The 20321-nt window shown below is 43.5% G+C and overlaps 1 protein-coding gene across 5 annotated transcripts in view; it reads left to right on the top strand.

Moving 5' to 3' along the window:
• Positions 1-2288: 2288 nt before the first annotated feature.
• The window catches only part of arhgap46a (Rho GTPase activating protein 46a), a 30107-nt gene continuing 12074 nt past the window's right edge, over positions 2289-20321 (top strand). For 2 of the 5 annotated variants that reach the window (XM_085273200.1, XM_085273199.1), the window contains exons 1-2: positions 2289-2472; positions 13244-13750. In XM_085273200.1, coding sequence (XP_085129326.1) covers positions 2459-2472; positions 13244-13750 — 521 coding nt within the window. In that variant the 5' untranslated portion in view covers positions 2289-2458. Of the gene's footprint in view, positions 2473-12828; positions 13139-13243; positions 13751-16881; positions 17104-20321 lie in introns of those variants that run through there. The other 3 variants (XM_085273203.1, XM_085273202.1, XM_085273204.1) reach the window with 3 other exon arrangements.

Below are 20321 nucleotides of genomic sequence, written 5' to 3'. Positions count from 1 at the left end.
TATGACCAGGCTTTTATTTTGAAATTGTTAAGTAATTTACTGTTTTCATGTCCAGTAGGTGTCTCTGTCTGCCCGTTTCTTTGGACAACCTATGGTGGTGAGTGCAGTGACATGTGGAAGCTGTAACCTATTTGCTCTCAATAATGTCCCTTTCACTGTAGCATCAGGAGGGTTTGTACTTAATGTAATCTCAACAGTGGAATCCCAGCAGCTTGAGATCATTAAATTGATAGTCATAGCATTCTGATTGGCACAGTCAAATTAACTCTGTTATTTCCAGTCACGCTGGCATCTCAGTCTGAATAAACATGAACGCACGCCCACTTATGCACAACTTTAATCAAACTAACAAACTAAAATTTAAAGGTGAACTTAGGTAATTTTTTAAGGTCATTTAATAGGAAATAATATATTGTGCTCATGAATATAAGTTGATTAGTGTGTAATAATGTGTTAGATCACAGGATATTAAACCATGTAATGGTTCAGAGTGATGATCAGCATCAGGTTCAAACCAGTGGATGCCTGCGATTTAAACACAACTTGGAATTAAGCCATTAAAAATACACAGGAGCAGGCTCCACTTTGTGGAGGCCGCCATGTTTCCCAGCCTCTTGAATACAGTGGCCGAAAAAGACATTACACCATCATTACACCCGGTGTTTGTGCCTGTACACTGGCTAACTTACATCGTTCACCTTATAAGTTACTTCTTTCCCTTTCAAACCATATATGTGAACATTTGTATGTCATTGTGTATTCATCATCTTTCTCGTTATGTCTTGTTGTTTTCTCTGTTTTCTCTCTTCCCTCATTTCCACTTCATCCTCTTCCTCCTCATCTCAAACCTCGTCTTCTGAACTGCAGTTAAGACTCTAACACACCAACACAAGCATAAACATGCTTATTTATTCCTGATATTGTCACAATTGCATATTCAACAGATTACACATGCCACTCTTCCATCTCTGGACAGCTGAGAAGACCCAGCTAAACAACAACAGCTGCTTATAAGCTAACATTTTGCTACTTTTATGCTTGACTGTCCTAAAATTCTCACTTTTCCTCTGATAAACAGCTTGATTACTTGATTAGAGCAGCAACGAAAACAGCAGTCTTACCAACAGAAAGGTTCAGGATATCCTCAACAACTCACCACTGTCATCGGGCATAAGTGAGCTTCACAGACCCATTGACTCCTATCAGACTCCTTTCACAAAGTTTTGCAGGCTCTTCCACAATGTATAGACGTGGACACCTGGCTGAAGAAATGGCAGGGTGAGTTATTTGTCTCATGGCAGCCACCACAGAGGATTCAGTTGTCTGCAGTTTGCAATCTACTGACATCTAGGCAAGATTTTACACACTGTGCCTTTAAAATAGCCACGGTATATTTTGATTTTATTATAGATTTGTGGAAGTAGACAATATTCTTTCTTTGTCTTAAAATGTAGTTTAAGACACAGTTGAAATAACCAGATGAACAATGGCAATAAAAGACTATTCTATTCTATTCTAACAATTTCCAAAAACATTAATACGCTGCTTTTTAAGAGAAAGCACAGGATTATCCGCTTTGATACTTTGTGCAAGCAAAGCCCTTCAGTCAGACCTGCCCTAAAGAAACCAGAGTCTAGGTGGAGGTATTGCACTAAATTAGCCAGGTAACTTAAAAAAAGAGCATGCAACAGCTTCTCTGGCCAAAAGTTAATGAACAACAATTAGTAGTACTGGCTATCGCCTGTTCTTCTGCACATGCTCTCTGTTGTGCACGATGCTGACTGTGCTGAGGGCATTGCCTGGACATGCCTTCACAGCAGTCAGAAAAAAAGTGGGAGGGACTGGTCAAAGGGTGAGCCAGTGAGAATATAGATTATATATTAGACACAACTACTCTTGAATTTTCACATATGAATCGAATAATGTATTTCAGCTGTGTCATGCAATGCAAATCTGTTGCTTGCTTAACAAACCTTCTAATAAATAGACCGCATTTGTTAAAAAATAGCAGCCTTAGTTTTATTTAACTTAATATATGAAGTGAATTGAAGTTCCTGTGTAAGTTGGCACACAAAAACCCCCTTCTAACCTTTAACATCTTATCACTTTACTTTGTTGAGCCAGCTGAGCCTTTAAATGTTTTGGCTATCTTAAAAAAGTGCCGCTTTTTCCAGAAAGCCAGTCGAAAGGCTTCAGGATGGGTGGTGTGGCGTGGAAGAGGGAGGGGAGCAGACTGGGTGGGGGTGCAGACTGGGTGACCCCCATCGCAACCTATGACTCACGTGCAGAGGCGGAGACTGCGTACGGGATTTGCCACCGGAGAGCCGTCCCGTACTACTCACTGCTCGGACAGTTCAGTGCGCTCACAAAACTAACCTTACAAGCAAGAAGAGATAAAAAACAACAACAACAACTGTACAGTTCCTTTCGCTGGAGCCTCGTTTAAAATGTGAAGAGCATGGCCGGGACAAGGTAAGCAGACTCTTTCTTTAATTTCACAGCGGCGCGAAATGAAGTGGAGAAAGTTTAGAAGCCGCCGACGCTGAACCGGAGCCGCAGCTCGCGGGATAGTAACATTATTTTAAGCCTCTGTGGGTATTTTAAAACCTTTGAAAATAAAACGTTTTTTTAAAAATCTCTACCAAAGTCTGTTAGGGGTGACTTCTAAGTTTAACAGATTATTTAAACCGCGAAATGTTCTTATTCTTTTTTTTATTTTCGATTTTAATTATTATCTATCGTCGGTGAGTTAAAAGTAAAACATTACACTGTAGCTCGCTAACGCCTATCATGGGAAGCTAGGTGGCAAAGGTTTGACACATCCGCCCAAAGTTTTTAATTGTAGGGAGAAGCTGCAGTGTGGTGGCTGTGGTGGGAGACGGAGGCTACTTCTTAATTCTATCTAGTCTCCAAATGGGCTTCACGGGCTTAGCTCTTTGCTGTGGTTTTAGGAGCCCGGTAACCCAAAAAGAGGGCAAATGTTCCACAGTCCATTTGTTGCTCCTGTTTCTACTACTGCTGTGGCTCTCAGATTCAGCTCCACGTGTCTTAATTTCTTCGCCATCTGTTTTCACTGCAGATGTGCATTAAAACTTTGTTTAGCTTTCATCGGTTGCTTGCTTTAGTCCCCACGGTCTATTTAAAGTCACTTACTGCTTTGGCTACAGATTTTCATATGGGAACTCCTTAGTGTTGTGATACATGCAGTAAAAAGTCCAATTCCTCGTCCTGTATCTGCTGTTGAGTGCAGTCCATTAGACAGTAGCTGACGAGCAAGTTTTCGAGTCAGCTGTCATTTATATAGCCTAAAGCTGTTTATTTTGGCAGGGCATGCCAACCTGACTTCCTGGGCGCAGCAGTTTTCACCATCTCCCTGCCCAGCTGGTGCTCATCTGATGACTTTTGTTTGCATTTGCGTGTTTGCATTTGCGTGGCGTTGGTGTAAATTTCTCTATCTGCTCAGCAAATTGCAAGAGATAGATGAGATACTATAACAGAGGACAGCGATGTCGTTTGGTCAAAGTTTCCATAGTTCATGAGTTTTTTCTGTGAGATGTAGGAACCAGAGTTGAAAATGAGGATGTTGTCTCGGTGTTTACTCTGCAAGCTCACAACAGTGGGCAGACAATCGAGAACAAGCAACACATCCCCTTCAACAAGATGACTCTAAACGGTGCTTTCTGCAAAGAAGAGACCGGACGTCCATCCCAGACAGACAATAGGGAAGTTTGTTTGCCTGTTGACAGGAAGTGAAGCCTGTCCTGCACTGACATGTTATGAGTCATGGTTTGTTAATAATCGCTGTGATTTCATTAGCTTCAACGTACACATTTCCAGCTTTCACTCCTTTCCTTTCTCTGATCCCTTGAGGATCAGTGCTCTTAACACTCAGCACGCACTTTTCACCTGACTTTGATTCTCTGTGGCCTGCCACAGTGACTTTGTAATGAGGTTATGGTGATTTGTCCAAACAAATTTATCTGTACCTGAGCAACCACTCACACTGCGAACTGTGGGGATTACAGACAGGTTTAAATCGCAGGCATCCACTGGTTTGAACCAGATGCTCATCGTCGCTCAGAATCATTACGTGGCTTAATATCCTGTTGTACTTTTTAGGTCTATGACACAAATTCAAGAGTTAACAGAGGTGAACAAGTTTATGTAACGTCAGTGAGCTAAGGTGCAAATGAAACCCACAAAGTGCAATTAACACATTGAACACAAAGAATCTGCCACGACCTGAAGATCTATTGTTGTTAGTGAAATATTAATCCTTCCCTACACGTTGAGCCCCAGCGATGGCCTCTTAAATCATAATCCACTCCTCCCCTCAGGCCTGCGCGGGCCTGGCGTTAACATCTTCACTGGCCTGCTCTGCATTTCTAATCCTAGAGAGTCTACCGTCTGCACCTTCACTTCCTCTAGAGGACAATCCGGACGTTCCTTTCCTGCGTGGCTCCTCGCTGACCCCCTTGCTTACCCTGTAGCTGCGCTCTGGGATTAGACTCTGGCCTCGTTTGTCATGTCAGCAGGGGGAGGATTCGCGGGGGATGGTGTGAGCTTAGACCAAAATGAAGTTACAAACTGCTGCTGCTGGTGGTTGTAGGCAAGCAGGTCAGATACTAATAAAAACTGCTGTTTTGACAGCACCCAGATAGCACAGGTGGAATTCTTGAGTTTATTTTATATAAAAGGGCCGATGCACAATATGTATTCATCGATAACCCTGAATGATTTTACAAGATAATGTTTAGAGATGAATGTTTGTGGTTATTAAGCACAATTGCCTCGTAATAGCGTCATTCTTTTTTTGTGTGTGTGTTTGGACAAGTAACCCCATTGTTCCCACTCTGACAGCTGGTGTGCTGATAGAAAGGCTATCTTCTATGTGGTAAACACCCTGATGCTGCAGCTTCTGTTGCACATGTTCGCTCTCGTCCAGAGTCTTATGTGACCTCAGAAGCACCCTCCAACTAAGGCAGGGGTGGGCAATTCCAGGCCCCGAGGGCCGGTGTCCTGCAGGTTTTAGATCTCACCTTGGGTCAACACACCTGAATCACATGATTAGTTTGTTACCAGGCCTCTGGAGAACTGCAGGAGCTAATTTAGCCATTTAAATCCGCTGTGTTGGTTCAAGGACACATCTAAAACCTGCAGGGACACCGGCCCTCGAGGCCTGGAGTTGCCCACCCCTGAACTAAGGGAAGGGCTGAAGTTTTTTTTAGGAAGGACGGGGACTTGTGTTTGGGCAGGCCTTGCTCTCTCTGAAAGGGAGTTTATTGACCCTTTGGCTGAGTGTCACCTCGGACAGACAGTGAGTGTTCAGCAGAGCAGTAAGGGGGCCGGAAGTTCCCGGCATTTCTGCTGAGCTGCAGCATTCGTGGGTGATTCGTGGCAAGATGGTGGGACAAGACAATACTCCCCATAGAGAAATCACAGAGAGCCGCTTCTCTGCATTTAGCTTGTAGGCGGATTTCAGCAAGGGTATCTGAAGTAACATTTAACAGCTAACACAAAAATGTTCTCCTGGAGCCGTTGGTGAGGTAGGCTTTTTTTTATCTCGTTCCTCATGAAGAATCGGTTTGTTGCAGTGTGGAGGGGGGTGAATGCTTTGGCATCTATATGGAATGAATTGGGGGGCCATGTAAAATTGGTAGTTGGAACGCAGCATGGGAAAAACTGGCCTTGCTGAAGGTTGGCTGTGTGACCTTGTGAGATCCAGTCTAATCCAGCGCCAGTAGAGAGGGGAAGCCGTTTCTAGTCATGGATTAGGGCAGCTGTTGAAGGAGGTCACCCCCACATCTCCTATACATGTCTCAAGCTCCGCCTCATCGCAGCACTCGTTGGCTGTGATCCCCTGTGTGGACGCAACAAAGAATTGAATGAAGTCTGCCTGTTGATCCGACAATACTCAGCATTGTTTTGTACTATTACAGGCTTCAGAATAGGGTGCATTTCACAGGCTTTGTAATGCATATGAAGCTGAGTCATTGCGGGACTTTCTTGTCAACTGTGTACTACTGATTTTCTGTTCCCAAAGAGCCTGTGTGCTGTATACAGCTGTGGTAAAAAGACATTTTTTTTTTTCAGACTCCTAAGTCAGATGAGTGTGTTTGTGCCCTCCAGTTTTACAAGCAGTCAACATCTTTTGTTTGTCAGCTTTGCTCTTTTTTCCCCCAATACCACTGTTTTAAAAGACCCATGTTCAGCTCAGTTCGTGCAGGGTGATCATGCTGCACACAGACCAAACTGGACCGTCTGGTTTGTGCAGTTGTACCTGAGTCATTGCGGTAACTCAGAAATGGCAGTCTGCTCTCAGGTGATACGAGACAATGAGGTTCTTGGAATTAGGTTTACTCACCCGGGCTGAGTGATGACGACATATAGTGGTTGAGAAGTCACTTTAAGCAGAATGGTGCTGCTTTTGTTTACAAAAATGTAGAAAGAAAGCAAAGTTAGGGTTGTTGTCAGCTGTTGCTGTTCAGTTTGCTAACTTTTACTTTTGCAACAGGAACTATCAGCAACTCTCCTTTTACCTAGGCACGTATAAAGGGTCTGTATACTTCTTTGGGGAGGTCTTCTGTCTATCCCAGTTTGTTTGACCCTTGCAGGACTTTTTGGAAGTGAATCAAATAATAGGGTGCGTTCAGGAGTCTAACCCCCTGTTTATCTTCATCTTCCCATACCAGCCGTCTCCTCTCTCTGCCAGGCTTTAGCTGCCCCGCTGTTTGGTCTTAAGGTTCTTTACCTCTCTTCCCCTCATTGGCACCTGGCCTGCCTTGGTTCCCGGGTCAAGTCGTATAAGGTCGGCTCCAGTGCGTCTCACGTGTCCCTCTGTGAAAGGTGACTCCCACATACCCCTCCAAACTTGTTTCCCCATGTCAGCACACGGCGAGTAAGAAAGTGACACTGACAACTGCTGCCAAGTTTAGGAGGAAAAGGGGAGCAGAGAGAAGATCTGGAACCTAAGCAGGATTTTAAAAGTCACAACCTTTTGATCATCTGAGTAGCCATAGTATAAACTTGGGGTTTATAGAGTGATGTGGTATTGTACACAGTACGCAGGAGAGAACTGGGTGGGTGCTGTGGAGCCCTGTGGGTCCCCAGTATAAAAGACATCACAGTTAAAGTCTGAGTATAAGATGAGTTAAGAGCATCCTAAACCTTGGCATTAGCTTTAATGAGGGCTGCAGGAGCCTATTCCTCTCAAACAAACTGCCAATTTGCTTGTTGTTATATATATATACATTCAGTGCACACAGAGAAATTGTGCCATGTGTTTTACTGACCTCTGACTTGTGGTGACACGGCAGGAACGAGAGGTGTTAAACAAAAGGCTGAAAGAATGTGTTAGTGACAGGTGCAGGACATTTTTTTTTCTGTCATCTAAAACATGTGCACGCTCCCTTCTCCCTGTTATTGTTCTGGTTACCAGGGTGGAGTCTGCTCCCACATCCTCCACAATGGTTAGCCACGTACACCTTGCCACAGTTCAGTTTTCAACAATGGACACTCAGTATACTTGTGATAAAGCTTAAAGTCAGATGCGTTAAATGATAATAATGTTGTTTTTTTGTTTGTTTGTTTTTGGGTTATTTGTTTGATCTGAGTTTTGTTGTAGTTGCACGTGTTTAAGTTGCTTCGTACAGGGAAAGTGGTACAGCACTCAACGTGCCCGGTTTATGGTTACGTTCTCTGTTAGTTACAGCTACTGGAAACCCAGCCAAGCTCTTAGCAGTCAGCCCGTGTCACTGCTGTTGTTTTACAATATTTAGATAAGCAGGTTGCCTAGCAGCATTGCTGAATAGACTTTGTACATGGTTTATACATAATCAAACAAGTCTTTTGGCAGGTCCCTCCATGCATTATATTGAGGTACAGGCCTCTGCTTGCTCTGTATCAGTAAATCACCAGAGATTTCTCACAGTTGCAAAATGTTTAATACTAACCCAATTCTGAAATAGTTTGGGAGTGTTTGTGAAGTGTAAATAAAAAAAAGAATGTGATGATATAAACCCATATTTTATTCACAATAAACCCCAAAAAATTAAATGAACAGAAATGGCTCATTCTGAATTGGATGGGATGGGAGGAAAAAGCTGAATACCTAACTGGAAACAACTGGAGCAACATTTTGTAACTAACCTGTTGCCAGTTAACATTATTAGGTATAAAATGTCCATCTTAGAGTTTCTCTGAAGTAAAGAATATTCGAGGCCAATTTACTGATCTGCCAAAAACATCCCATCTAGATGAACATCTTTTTCAGGCAAGACTGCATATTTCAGCAAGGCGATGCTGAACTGCACACTGCACCTATTCCCACACAACTGCTTCATAGTAAAAAAGTCTGGGTGCTGCACTGGCCTGCCTGCACTCCAGACCTGTCACCACTTGAAAACATTTGTCACATTATGAAATGAAAAATATGAGTTTGTGCAGGTCAGACACAAAAGAAGACCCCAGGACAGTTGAGCATCTAGAAGCCTCAATCAGATAATGCGACATCTTTCCTCTCCCAAATGTCCAGCAGCTGGTCTCCTCAGTTCTCAAGACAGGGATATAACACAGTCCTAAACATGGCTTTGTCCTTATATCCTGAAATGAGTTGTGTTGCATTTTTCATATGCTTTTTTTTAAAGGTGTCGATTTCAATATCTAATGCTTTCTGTGGTCTGTTGTGAATAAAATATGGGCCATGAGATTTGCAAATCATTGCGTTGTATTTTTATTTACATTTCATCCAACCTCACAGCATTTTCAGACTTAGGTTTATAGTTTTGGGTGTGTGCAGCCAAGTGATTTTGAATTTCTTCCTTTCTGCAGAGTGAGGACTTATTTTTATGCCAGTATCTGAGGAGAAAGGATGTTTTATGTCTCTAAATAGGAAAGAGCAGCTCTGTAAATATACCGGCAAGGGGGGACCTTGGCACTTGCTGCTGTGACCGGAGTGGTATGGTTTCCTAGATGAATGGCAGGCCCTGTGCGAGCGCTCCGCCTGCTTCGGTCCACAAGGAACAGTAGAGCAGCAGCAGCTCAGAATAGTTGGTTGCTGAAAAAGGTTGGCGGTTACCTTTTAAGAGTACAGCGTGATAGATGGGAGCATAATTGTCTCACTGGGTTGTTATCTTAGTTTTGTCTAGTTTATGGACCAGTGATTTCACTAAAACCTTCACTTAGCACCGTGTTTCTGAAGGTGTGCTATCGCTCCATCAGGAATGCCACAATAGCACAGAAGCATAAAACAGCATTTCAGTCGTTATGAGATTATCTGATGACACAACGCTTAGTCTAAACTCTCCACCACCCGGGGAAAACAATCTTTTCTCCTTTCTATATGGTTTATCTTTCTGATGAAATCAACAACCACACTAGCATTTGAGTTTGTTTGAAACCCAAAGCTGCACAATGACACAAGGTTTGCTTGCTGCCCCATTTCCAGTGAATGCATTGTCCAGTCCTCTGTGTTTACCGCTGCTGGGAAAAGTGCCATTTACACTTTGGCGCTGCCTTTGAACAATGGGGCAGATTCCATGAGCTATATTCTGTTGTTTCCCTAACTCTGGGAAACCGCTCTCAGTTCTAGTTATTTTGGGAGATGACTGTAAATTGTGGATGATGGATGATAGATGTAGTAGTTCTCCTTCAAGAAAAAAAAAAGCCACTGGCACTATGTGAATGTGAGCGACTTGATGGTCAAGAAGGTGTTTTCGTGTTTCGGGTTTGGCCTCTTGGTCTCTGTGGTGGGCTATGTTTGCATAGTCTTTATTCACACTTTGACAAGTTTTATTCTTAGTTACTGTGGATAACCATAGGCTCCTGAAGGTCCTCCTAGACTCCTCATGGGAGACAGAGACCTTGTAATGTGTTATCACACATCGGAATATAAAGGATGAGGAATTTCATACTTGATTTTTCATATATTTTCACAAAACTTTCTGCCAATGGGCATCACGTGAAGAGGCAAACCGATGCAGTTTAAAAAGTCTATTTATGAGGAATAGAAGTTTCTTGAATGAGGGGTGAACCGTCTTTAAGAAACGTAAAAAGGTCCAGTCGCTTTCTTTCCAGGCACCTTAGACTGTCCATGAACACTATTCTTTATGTTGCAATCTGTAATCTAACCCCACCAAAAAGTGTTTACTGAATGCAGTCAACTCCTGGTTACAGAGTGCGCAAAGTCATAACATGGGCCTGTGGCATAAAGGTCTGCTTCAATTAGATTGAGTCTCCCCAGAGGTAAACCGGGTGCTGTATGCTTTAGTCATAGGTCCATGTGTGTAACAAGTTAATTTTAGATCAATATAAAACATTCCTCTTGGAGTTAAACTTCACTGAGCTTGTGCAGACTGCATTCCAAACCATTTATGAACATTTACAGCGTGAGGCAGATTGCCTCAGTTGTTTGGAGAGTCATGCTCTATACTTTTCTGTCTGCTTCTTCTGCAGAAAGACCACATAAAGCTGTGCAGGCTCAGATTGATTTACATGGCACCACATAAAGCAACTTTTCACCAGAAATGTGTATCAAAGAGGATCCTGTTAATGTTAGTTGGTCCACTTTTATTCATTTTTTTTTTTTAAGTTTTTCTTTGGTGCAAGTGAATAAATATTCATTTTCATTCATTTTAGTGAGAAATCAAAGTGTTTCGACCTCACTCCTGGTATGTCCCACTGAAGAAAAGTGCCATTGTATTAGGCAAACCCAGGTAATGGCTGTGTCTCTGTTTTCTGAGTGCTCCCCAAAATGATTTCAAAACCTGAACACGGCCCTTCTTCCTGCTTATCAGGTCGTGTCAACAGAGCACAGCAGGCTCGCTCTCAGCTCTAACTGCTGTTTATTTACCCAGAGGGAACAGTCCTTATGAAACAGCTACACCCCGTGCTGCTTAACTTGTCATGTATGGTGTTCACAGTGCACCATGAAACCCTCGTGTCCTGTCAGGGTGTGTAGGATGCAGGCCATTATGCAAAATCCCATGCTGGTTACTTCACCGTCATCACAGCTGTGGGACACTGGGAGATACCCCCCCCCCCCCCCCCCCCCCCACACACACACACACACACACACACACACACACACACACACACACACACACACACAAAAATGCCGTGTCGGCTTACTTGAAACATGTTACTTGAAACTCAGCAGTTTGTAAGAAATAGGTTTATTTGCATCCAAACACTCCATTTACAGAGAATAATGACAAACACCGAACTGAATAACAGGGAATGCGGCATGGGAAGATCAGTTTCTCGGTTTGGGAACGCCTCTTTTGGAATACAGACAGGAGCAGTGAAAGGATGAAGGCTCTGGTATGTGTGGGGTGGTATTGACTGTTTGGCCTCTGCTTTGAATGCCCCCATTATTTGCAAGGCTTCCCCGCCCATTAAGTGTTGTGGATCTCATCGCTCAGAAAATAATTTTGTAATACTTGCGTCTCGTTGTGGGGAGACACACTGTAGTCAGTTCCCTGCTCTATACAGTCGTGTCTTTTTCCCTTTTTTTGAGTTTCTGCTTGCTCTGATCTCAGGTAGAGTTAAAATGCTGTATAAATAGAACCTGCTTGTTGAGTGGACTAAGGTTAGCGCTGCTTGACTGCTGTGAAGGATTGGACCAGATGGTTTCCCAGCATAAAGCACTGGGACACATGGGAAGACAGTATGTGGAAGGCTCCTATAGTCTCTCCATGCCCTTTCTATGTTTACCTGGTTGTTAAATCAAGATATGAAGAGCCTGTGGCTCCTTCTGGCAGCACATAAGAGAGTGATTGATACGTTATGCTTGATGAACAGGTACATCAGTGTTAACAGGGAACAGCTGTTCGTCCCAGTGAATTTCGGCCAACTGGGTGACATTGTAAATGTGGCAGAGCTGCCTGGCACCGTGCTCCTCTGTCTCTGTTTCTGAGACAGGGTTGCACACAGGGTTGTTTTGGCAGGCGCCTTGAAGCAAATGTGGATATTTGGTGAACATTGTAGGCAGTCTTATCCCTGCTAAGCTTCTTGCCTGCTCTGATCATCCCAGGTAGCCTGGATGGTGGAGTCGTACCTCTAACAACCGTGACAGGGAGAAGAAAAGCTTTTCTATCCTAAGAAAGCTGGGAAAATATCCAAGCCTCTACCAGATTGTTGTGACACTAATTCCTCCCCAACTGATACTTTGCTCTCAAAGATACTAGACTAGTGTTAGGTGGGACACTAAAGAATAGAAAAGACCTAACCTTGCCAGGACCCTCAAGTGCTCAGTACAAGAAGAAAAAGGCGCCTTGTGAGTTTATTTTGAGTCCTTCCTTTGGCTCTCGTCTAGACGTTTACTGTGATGCTGAACCTTGGTAACGGTCTCCTCGTGGCTGTTTGTAGCGTTCCTGTTCCCACATGGATTTGCTGACACAGTTAAGGTCTCCTTTGGGGAACTAGATCAAAGGAGACATAAACTAGCTCACTAAAGAGTTGCATGACCTGGATATATAGAAACAGCGAGCTAAGGTCCGACTTATTTATAGACGCTGATTTTATGTAGGTACTGTAGCTACACCACATAACCTTAATGTAGCATGTTAATACTATTTCAGTGTCCGACTCGTTAACGTAGTGTCCTGTCATTTCACTGAAATTCAGTTCAGGGTCTCTGCATATGTAATCTGTTTTCCTCTTAATCTGTACCCTTTTGCCTTATTACTTTATGCAAACAGGGCTGTCTTTTACTCTGATTCTCTCTCTCTCTCTCTGCCTCTGCCCCCTCCCTCTTCTCTGCACTGTCTCTGTTTTCGTTGTCTGCGTGTGTTGTGCTGAGCTGGCTGTTGTCAGTCTGTGATTGTAGTTGAGCTTTGTGGTTTTTGCGTTAGTAGCACTCGGAGCGTATGGTTCTCTTTGGGCCCTGCTGACTCCGTGCCTGGTGCCTCACTGAGTATGTCCACCTGTCTCCTTACTCGGGACATACATATTTGCGCCATCGCTTTTGCCGCTCCACTGCATAGAGATGACATCACCGCTAACACACACATACAGATGGATGCATGTAGGGAACGGGGACATTAACACAGTCTCCATATGGACAAGTGGGCAGGTTCGAGCCTCTCGTCTGTCAAACAGTGCGAGTTGTTTACTGCTTGTCGAGTTGATTAGTACTCAGGCATGTGGCCTCTAATATGTCCTCATATCCTGTAGGTGATCTGTTGCTATTTTAAGCATCTAATAACAGCTTTTCTCTCTGTGCTTTTGTTTCTTTTCTTTTCAGCTGTGATTGGGTGGAGATCTTGGAGCCACGCTCCGGTGAGCGCATGTATGTGAATTTAACCACTGGCGAATGCGGCTGGGATCCTCCGCCTGGTGTTTCTGTCCGCCAGGCAGACGGCAACCAGTGGTGGGAGTTGTTTGACCCCCACAGTGGCCGCTTCTACTACTACAACTCCGCAGGACGCCGCACAGTCTGGCATCGACCCCAGGGAGCTGATATAGTGCCCCTCTCCCAGCTGCAGGCCATGAAACGATGCAGCGAGGCCAGGCAGCCTGGAGCGGGTGTGGATAGGCACCACCATGGGACCTCAGGGAGTGTCAGCAGCGTAGGGAGCCAGGGGCGTTGCACCCCTCTACCTGAGCGGGACAGGGACAGCCCTCTCTCTCGAGCCTTGGAGTCCAACGACGAAACTGCCAACCCTGAGCTGGACCTGGCAGCAGACAGCAGATCTCAGGGAGATGGTAGCAGCACCGAACACAGCACAGATGGTGGTAAAGACCCGCAGAGGTAAGCCTGACTAAACCTTAAGTAGCCTTCTACAGCATGTCTGGAAAGAGAATTGTGCTTAATCATTAGCGGCTCATATTACCTAGAGAAAAGTGGTGCAATGTGATAGCCATCAGTGCATGTGCCATACCCAATTGTAAAGGCTTTCAAACGGTTATGCTATGAGAACTTGCAGGATTATTTTGACTGTTGACCACTTGGGCTGGACTCAAACTGCTTTCTTGTTTTCATTCTCACTTATCTGAACATTCCATATGTCCCATGTTTCCATAGTATTGCCTGTGAACCATGCTCAGCCATTTCAGCAAATCGCTACCAAATGGGGAAAATGGTCAGTTATATTACAGAGCATGACATTTCCCCTCACGCTAGGGTTACTGGTGCAGAACGGGCCCTAACAGTAAGTCATTCAGAGACCCCATCATGTGCTTTGCTTTGTGGCCTCATCCAAACCACCGTCTCTTCCCTCCAAGCTGGATTCCACACATGCCACTTCTGTTTCCCCTGGCACATGGCCACTGAGGCCATCTTAGTGTCCTTCTGTGCGCTCACCGCCACCCTGCTCCACTGCGCTCTGCTCCTCTCTGCCCCAGCCCTCATTTCATTTTCCTAAAACAAATTTCAGCCCCTGGTTATCATAGACTGTAACGCCTCTTACGTGCATGCATGAGAGGCATGTGAGAGAGTGTTGTCTGTGGTTAATAACAAGCAGAGCCACTATATTCGAACTGCTTGTAAACAAGGTTGACCCTGCCAGGTTTCTGTGGTTCTAGGCTTTGCTTCTGCCACACTTTTGCCTTCAGGAGTTTGCTCCTTTGACCCTTTAAGAGTAATTAAAGCTGGTGGGGAAACTAATTAGTTAAGCGTTGCTGCTGAACGGCAGTGCTGGCGGCCCCGTTGTTTTTTGTGTGTGGGCAGTGTTAAAACTCCTCACAGGGTCCCACTCTGCCCCAGTGATTCAACCTTTCCCAGAACCCTTTCTGTCTTTCTTAAAACACTGGCCAGCTGTGTTCAGCCGAGTTAGGATCAGGAGTCTTTAGCTCACTGGGGATTGATACCCTACTTAGCCATATGGCCCATCACGTGCTCACCAGCCTGTGTCTCTTAGCAGGTAATGAGAAACCACGACAAAAGACACAAAGAGGGTAGAATGTGACAACTCAAAATGGATAAAAACAAACTCTGAGAGATGCTTGTCTTCAATTAGCGGTGCACTTTATTAATAATGACAGGAAGAAATGTGTGAGAAGAAGAGTTGGGGGAGGCACAGTGGTTTGAGTTGGGTTGGAGTCATGTCATGAAATTTTATCCTGGATTTCAAGTATTTTGAAAACAAGATAATTGAGATAAAGTGATTATTGTACCACATTTATTTTCACAATGTGGCTTCTGTCCACAATCACAGATCTCCTCTGCTGGTCTCTTAACTTTTTTCCATTTATTTTCATATGAATTTTCTTTCAAGTTTGAGGAAATAAGCTCTTAAAAGTAATGTTTTTAAGCTCATTAAATGTATGAACCTCTGAAAGGGATTGGTAATTGTTTTAAATGTTGGCGCACATATTGAACAAATCTGAATATTGTTTTTCACCATAAACGAGCAACCCAAAGTTTGAGCTTAGCTAGTTTATCTAACACCCATCTTTTTTTTTTCTCCCTTTCTTGCCATTCTCCTACCTGTCACAACTTGTCACTTTCCTAAGACATTGCGTTCATTGCGTTAGGTCTGTTTTTGCATCATAGTTTTCTTCTTTTTCAGAGGGTTTTTATTCACTTCTGACCTTTGAAAACAATGCTATACATTGCAGAGATGGGTCTGTTCCAGTTTTTCCACTGCTGGTGGGCTTTTGTTTCAAGCTATTAATAAATCTGTTCAAAATAGTTTCCAAAGTTTTCAAACAACACACCCTGTACTATAATATTATTCCAGCCTGATAGATACAGTTTCCTCTTACTGTGTGGCTCATATCTGTATTTTTCTTAGTTTGTGATCATAGGAAGTGAAAGCACATGAGCTAACTACCTGCGTGCCCAATTTGTTACTCATTGGCCGAGTCTTATCACATGTCATGGGAATTTTTTTTAAAAAGTGTTTTAGTCTAGAGCTCATCTGGGAAGTACCGAGCTCTTCAGAGATAAACATGCCAACTACTTTCAGTTATGGCCAGGAAGGCGTGACTAACTGATCTCTTTTCATGATGCAGCAGACAAAGGTGTCATATACCAGATGGCTTAAAACATCTGTCTTGAATTTCACTTAGCTGTTTAATGCATGTGCAGGTCTGTGCTGTCATTAACCAGGTAACATGTGTGGGAGATTTGACTCTAGAAAGTGTGTGTGACCTGAGTGTATGTGTGTGGGCTCCCTCCATGGAGGAGACCTGCTGAGGCTGGGAAGATGTTATAAGTCTGCAGAGGACACGTGACAGCCAGACAACCCAGAAATGAACCGAGGTGGTTCACATCAGGGTCGCAGCACTCTTTTGCCTCTCGTGCCACCCTGGGGTGTATAATAGACCACTAATAGGAACAAAGGCTTTCTCTTAAAACCCCGCTATCCCCTCAGTCAACTGAACGCTTTCTCTGAGCTGGAAGTGTAGGTATGCTGACTAGAGAAGAACGCCCAATAACTTGAATGTGCCCTCTCATTTAGCCCTGTAATGATATAGCGGTGCACCAGCAATTCAGTCAAAGCATGTCACGTTGACATTAGACACTTAAAAGTCGCCTTTCCTTGCTTTGGATTTGTGAAGATGCAGAAAAATGCCATTTTCTGAGTACCAGAGTGTACGCAGTTATGTTCAAGCTTATACCAAAGCTTCTACACATCAAAGAGGAGTCGGCACAGCTGCTTTTACGAGTGTGCACTGACTTTACTTAAAGGGATGTTGGGTTTCTTGTAGTCTGATTTATTTTCAGGAAGCCAGGGGACCAACTTTTAAAAATATTCCCCATGAACTGATGAGAAGTGAAAAACAGAACTGGAAACGTTTTCTTTAAATTTCTCTTTCACTTTGTGTTGGGAATTTGTTGAAAGGGATTTTTTCAAAATTAACCACACACTCAAAAGCAAAAGCATAAAAAGGCTAAAAGCACAACCGGCTTCCCCTCATATAGTTGTGACTCACTGGCAGTGAATCATGTGGGAGAAATCACCAGTGGGTTTATTTAGGAAATGAGGAGACGTCTTATAGGGTCGATAACGTTTTTAAGTTTTTTAATGAGTCACACATTGTGTGCCTGTTGACTGCCAGAGCAGAAGCTCCTTATGCTTTTCATCTCCTGCCACTGTGAGGATGTAGCCACAACATACATACTGGACAGACTTGTTTCATCTCTACACTCGTGGTGTGGTAAGCTCTTTTTTTTTTTTAAAAGATTTTTGCAGATGGTGTTGTAAGTCTGCCTGTAACAATAAAGGTTTTCTCTCTTTTTTTCCCCACATCTACATAAAAGTAATACTGTGGGGAAAAAGGTTGAACTTGTAATCCTGTACTTTGGTCTGGTTAGCATCGACAGGGTGCTTGTTTAGTTTTATTCTACGCTCGTTCTCTTACGGTTTCCTTCTGTGTTTTCCATACATTTATGGCTTTCTTGAACTAAATCACAGAGCTAGTCTTGTGTGTCTCGCTGACACAGACAAAAGTCTCTCTTGCTCTGTTTGAGATATCATTGAAGCCTTCCTTTTAATGTTAACTTTCCTCTCGGGTTCTGTGATGGTATATTTTGACTGTTTTCATAAAGAACTCAAGGCAGCACATGTGAGCTGCTTGAGGCATAATTCTGACTATCTCAGATTCTCAGATGACTTGAAATATCAAAGATGGGTTGTTGGGTTTTTTGCTTAAAGAATTTCCACTATAGTACTTTATTTTATCACTCTGATCTTTTACTGTTAGAGACTGACTATGAAAGGGTCTGTGTGTGTGTTTAAGATAAGATAAGATAAGATAACCTTTATTAGTCCCACACGTGGGACTAATAAAGGTTAGACTAACTAAGATGTGTGAACAGGCAGCTGTTTTAATAATGTCATACACGCTGTGCTATAATTTGACTCCTCAGAAAAGGAGTCGCAGATATACTTTCAAATTCCTGGGGCGAGTCTCTCTGGAATTTACTTGGGTTTGGCCTTACACTTTCCCCTCAGAACGAATCTAGTGGTTGTCCTTTGACCTATCCCGGCACTCCCCATTAGTTCAGGCTTCGAGAGCCACAGACGGACACAGCTGGTAGGCGTCTTGGTTCATAGTAGGGACGTGCGTCACTTCAGCTGTTTCAGGACAACTGGGCTCTCTCAAGGTATCTTGTAGGAAGTGAAATGCTTAAAGCTTTGCTCTTCATGTGTGTTAATTTAATTATTTTTTTATATGATGGGCTATTCACAAGCGGGACGTAGAATGAGCTTTGAACCCTGACGTAGTGGATACAGCATTGTCCTCTGCGAATCTTTGTCTTTTTAGTTTCCTTCCTCCACGCAGATCGCAGTGATCCCATTGGTCTGTGCTCCGAGGTGTTTGTGTAGCAGAAGCTTGGCCTGTGCGACCTCATTTCCTCTTCCTGTCCAGCCAATGTTAATAATAACCCGTGCTTTTCAGACCCCCACTATTCTCAGGAGGAATATAAGAACTTCCAAATCCATATCCGGCAAAATGACTCAGCTGATGGCTTTTCCAACAACTGTTAGTCTATGTTTAAAAGAAAAGAGAAATGGATCTCCTGACAGCCGTGTTCCCGTAGCAGCACAGAAGATCACAGGGACAAATGTTAGTATTCAGAAACGTGACAGGGGTGTCTTGGACTGTGTATATGGGGGAGGCAAAAGAGCTGCTTCACTCATTCAAATTTGCTGATTTGTTTCCCAGGTCAGATTATGCAGTTGTTTTCACAAAGGCAGAATAAAATAACCTTGTGTTATTTTACATATCTCTGTCTTCTTGTAAGTCTCACATGCTAACTGATGGAAAGGCTTTCAAATGCATTCAGTATGCTATTCATGTGTTAACATGCGTCGCATGCAGCTATCTTTTGTGCCCATGACGTAGCTGAAATGGAAATTCCCTGTTTGCAAACACTGGTAGATTCTAATAAATCTAGAGAGCTCTTACACTCCCAATGATGATTATAATGTCTTTCTAACAACTGTGATAAATTGCTGTGCATAATCCCCTCCTGCAGCTAATGTTCAGTAAACACCTGACCAGCAGGCTACCAGCAGGCAACACACCCTTTTTAAACAACTTTGATTGTTGTTCAAATGAGGTCCAGGCCTGTTTAGTGTTACGTAAGAGCCCGAATGACTAGAGGTGGAAGATGGGTCGTTGTCTTCCCCTTTCTTGATCTCAATGGCTGTCGTTGACAGAGGCGTTTCCCTGACGATGGCACAGCCATGCATTGTGTTAGGCTCCCCCACAATGCCACAAAGGCCCCTAAATGAGCCCTGAGGAATTCTAGCCTTCCCGCTCATTCCCTTGCTGCACTCTCCCACGACTAATCCCCACCCCTTCTCATTTACACATGCTCACACTATTCTCTCTTGGTCTGTTCAACCCTCAGCCATCACCAGCAAAAGTCTTCCCATTTAAGCCAGTTGTTGCTGTTGTAGTTTCTCACAATTTTACTGTGTTTGTCTTTCATTTGGTTCAGATGTCATATTCATACTTTAGCTCACTAGAGCTGTTTTGATATGCAAATGCTGGAGTTGTGTAATGAGATTAAGGGTTTTAAACAGAGATGGAAAGCACTGTACAGCTTTTCTATTGGAGTTTGAGCCTCCGCACGAACTTGATGGTTGTCGCACCGAACCCTGTTGGCATCTAACATAATGCGCCAGGGCAGCACACGATGCATGTACTACACCTTTTCTGAGCCTGGGTGGAACAATAGCAGGCAAATAAAAAAGAAAGAAGAGCTTAGCCAAGAGAACTGATAGGTTTCGCTTTTATTTTTGTTGTTATTATTTTTATCTTGACAGTTGTTCACTTCTACAAACTGTCGGCAGTTGTTTTAATCCACAAGGGAAAGGATGCTGCTGAATTAATCAGAGGTTGTTGTGTTTTATTGAATGTGTGGATACAGGAGTAAAGGGTAATATTTTATTTGACATAAAGTTGGCTTTTGACCATGAAGATAAAGAAAAGTGTACAGGGCTGCTTAGGTCTAAAGATTATTTGGTTTCCATCTATAAAGTCAGACGTATTAGAAAGTCTTTATAAGCCCTCTTCCGGCCTTGGCACAGCATGTGAACATTGCATTAGGCATTTCCTGTTTGTATTGTATATGGAGAAACCCTCTCTCCAAACCTCCCCAGGCAGGAAGTAGTGGTCACTACTATGTCAGAGTCAATCCTCATTAAGTTTGTGACTCTCCCAGAAGGAATACAGAAGACAGATTAATGTTTTAGACTGGTGTATATACGAAGACCAGTTGTGATAAAAGCTCTGTTTCATGTGTGAGAGGTGTTGCTACAGCATACCAGTGCTAAACCGTCACCTGTGTGTCACGTACTGAGGTGGCAATCATTTTTGTGTCACCTCCCCCAGAGTGAGAAAACACGGACTGTTTCAAAGAG

This window comes from Mchenga conophoros, linkage group LG5 (assembly GCF_057382185.1).
Source record: "Mchenga conophoros isolate Kocher_MC1m ecotype Shallow Benthic linkage group LG5, M_conophoros_male_GT1.1, whole genome shotgun sequence".
In the NCBI taxonomy this organism is placed as follows: Eukaryota; Metazoa; Chordata; class Actinopteri; order Cichliformes; family Cichlidae; genus Mchenga; species Mchenga conophoros.
The sequence above is the reverse complement of the archived record's forward strand: the minus strand, read 5'-3'. Positions and strand labels throughout refer to the sequence as shown.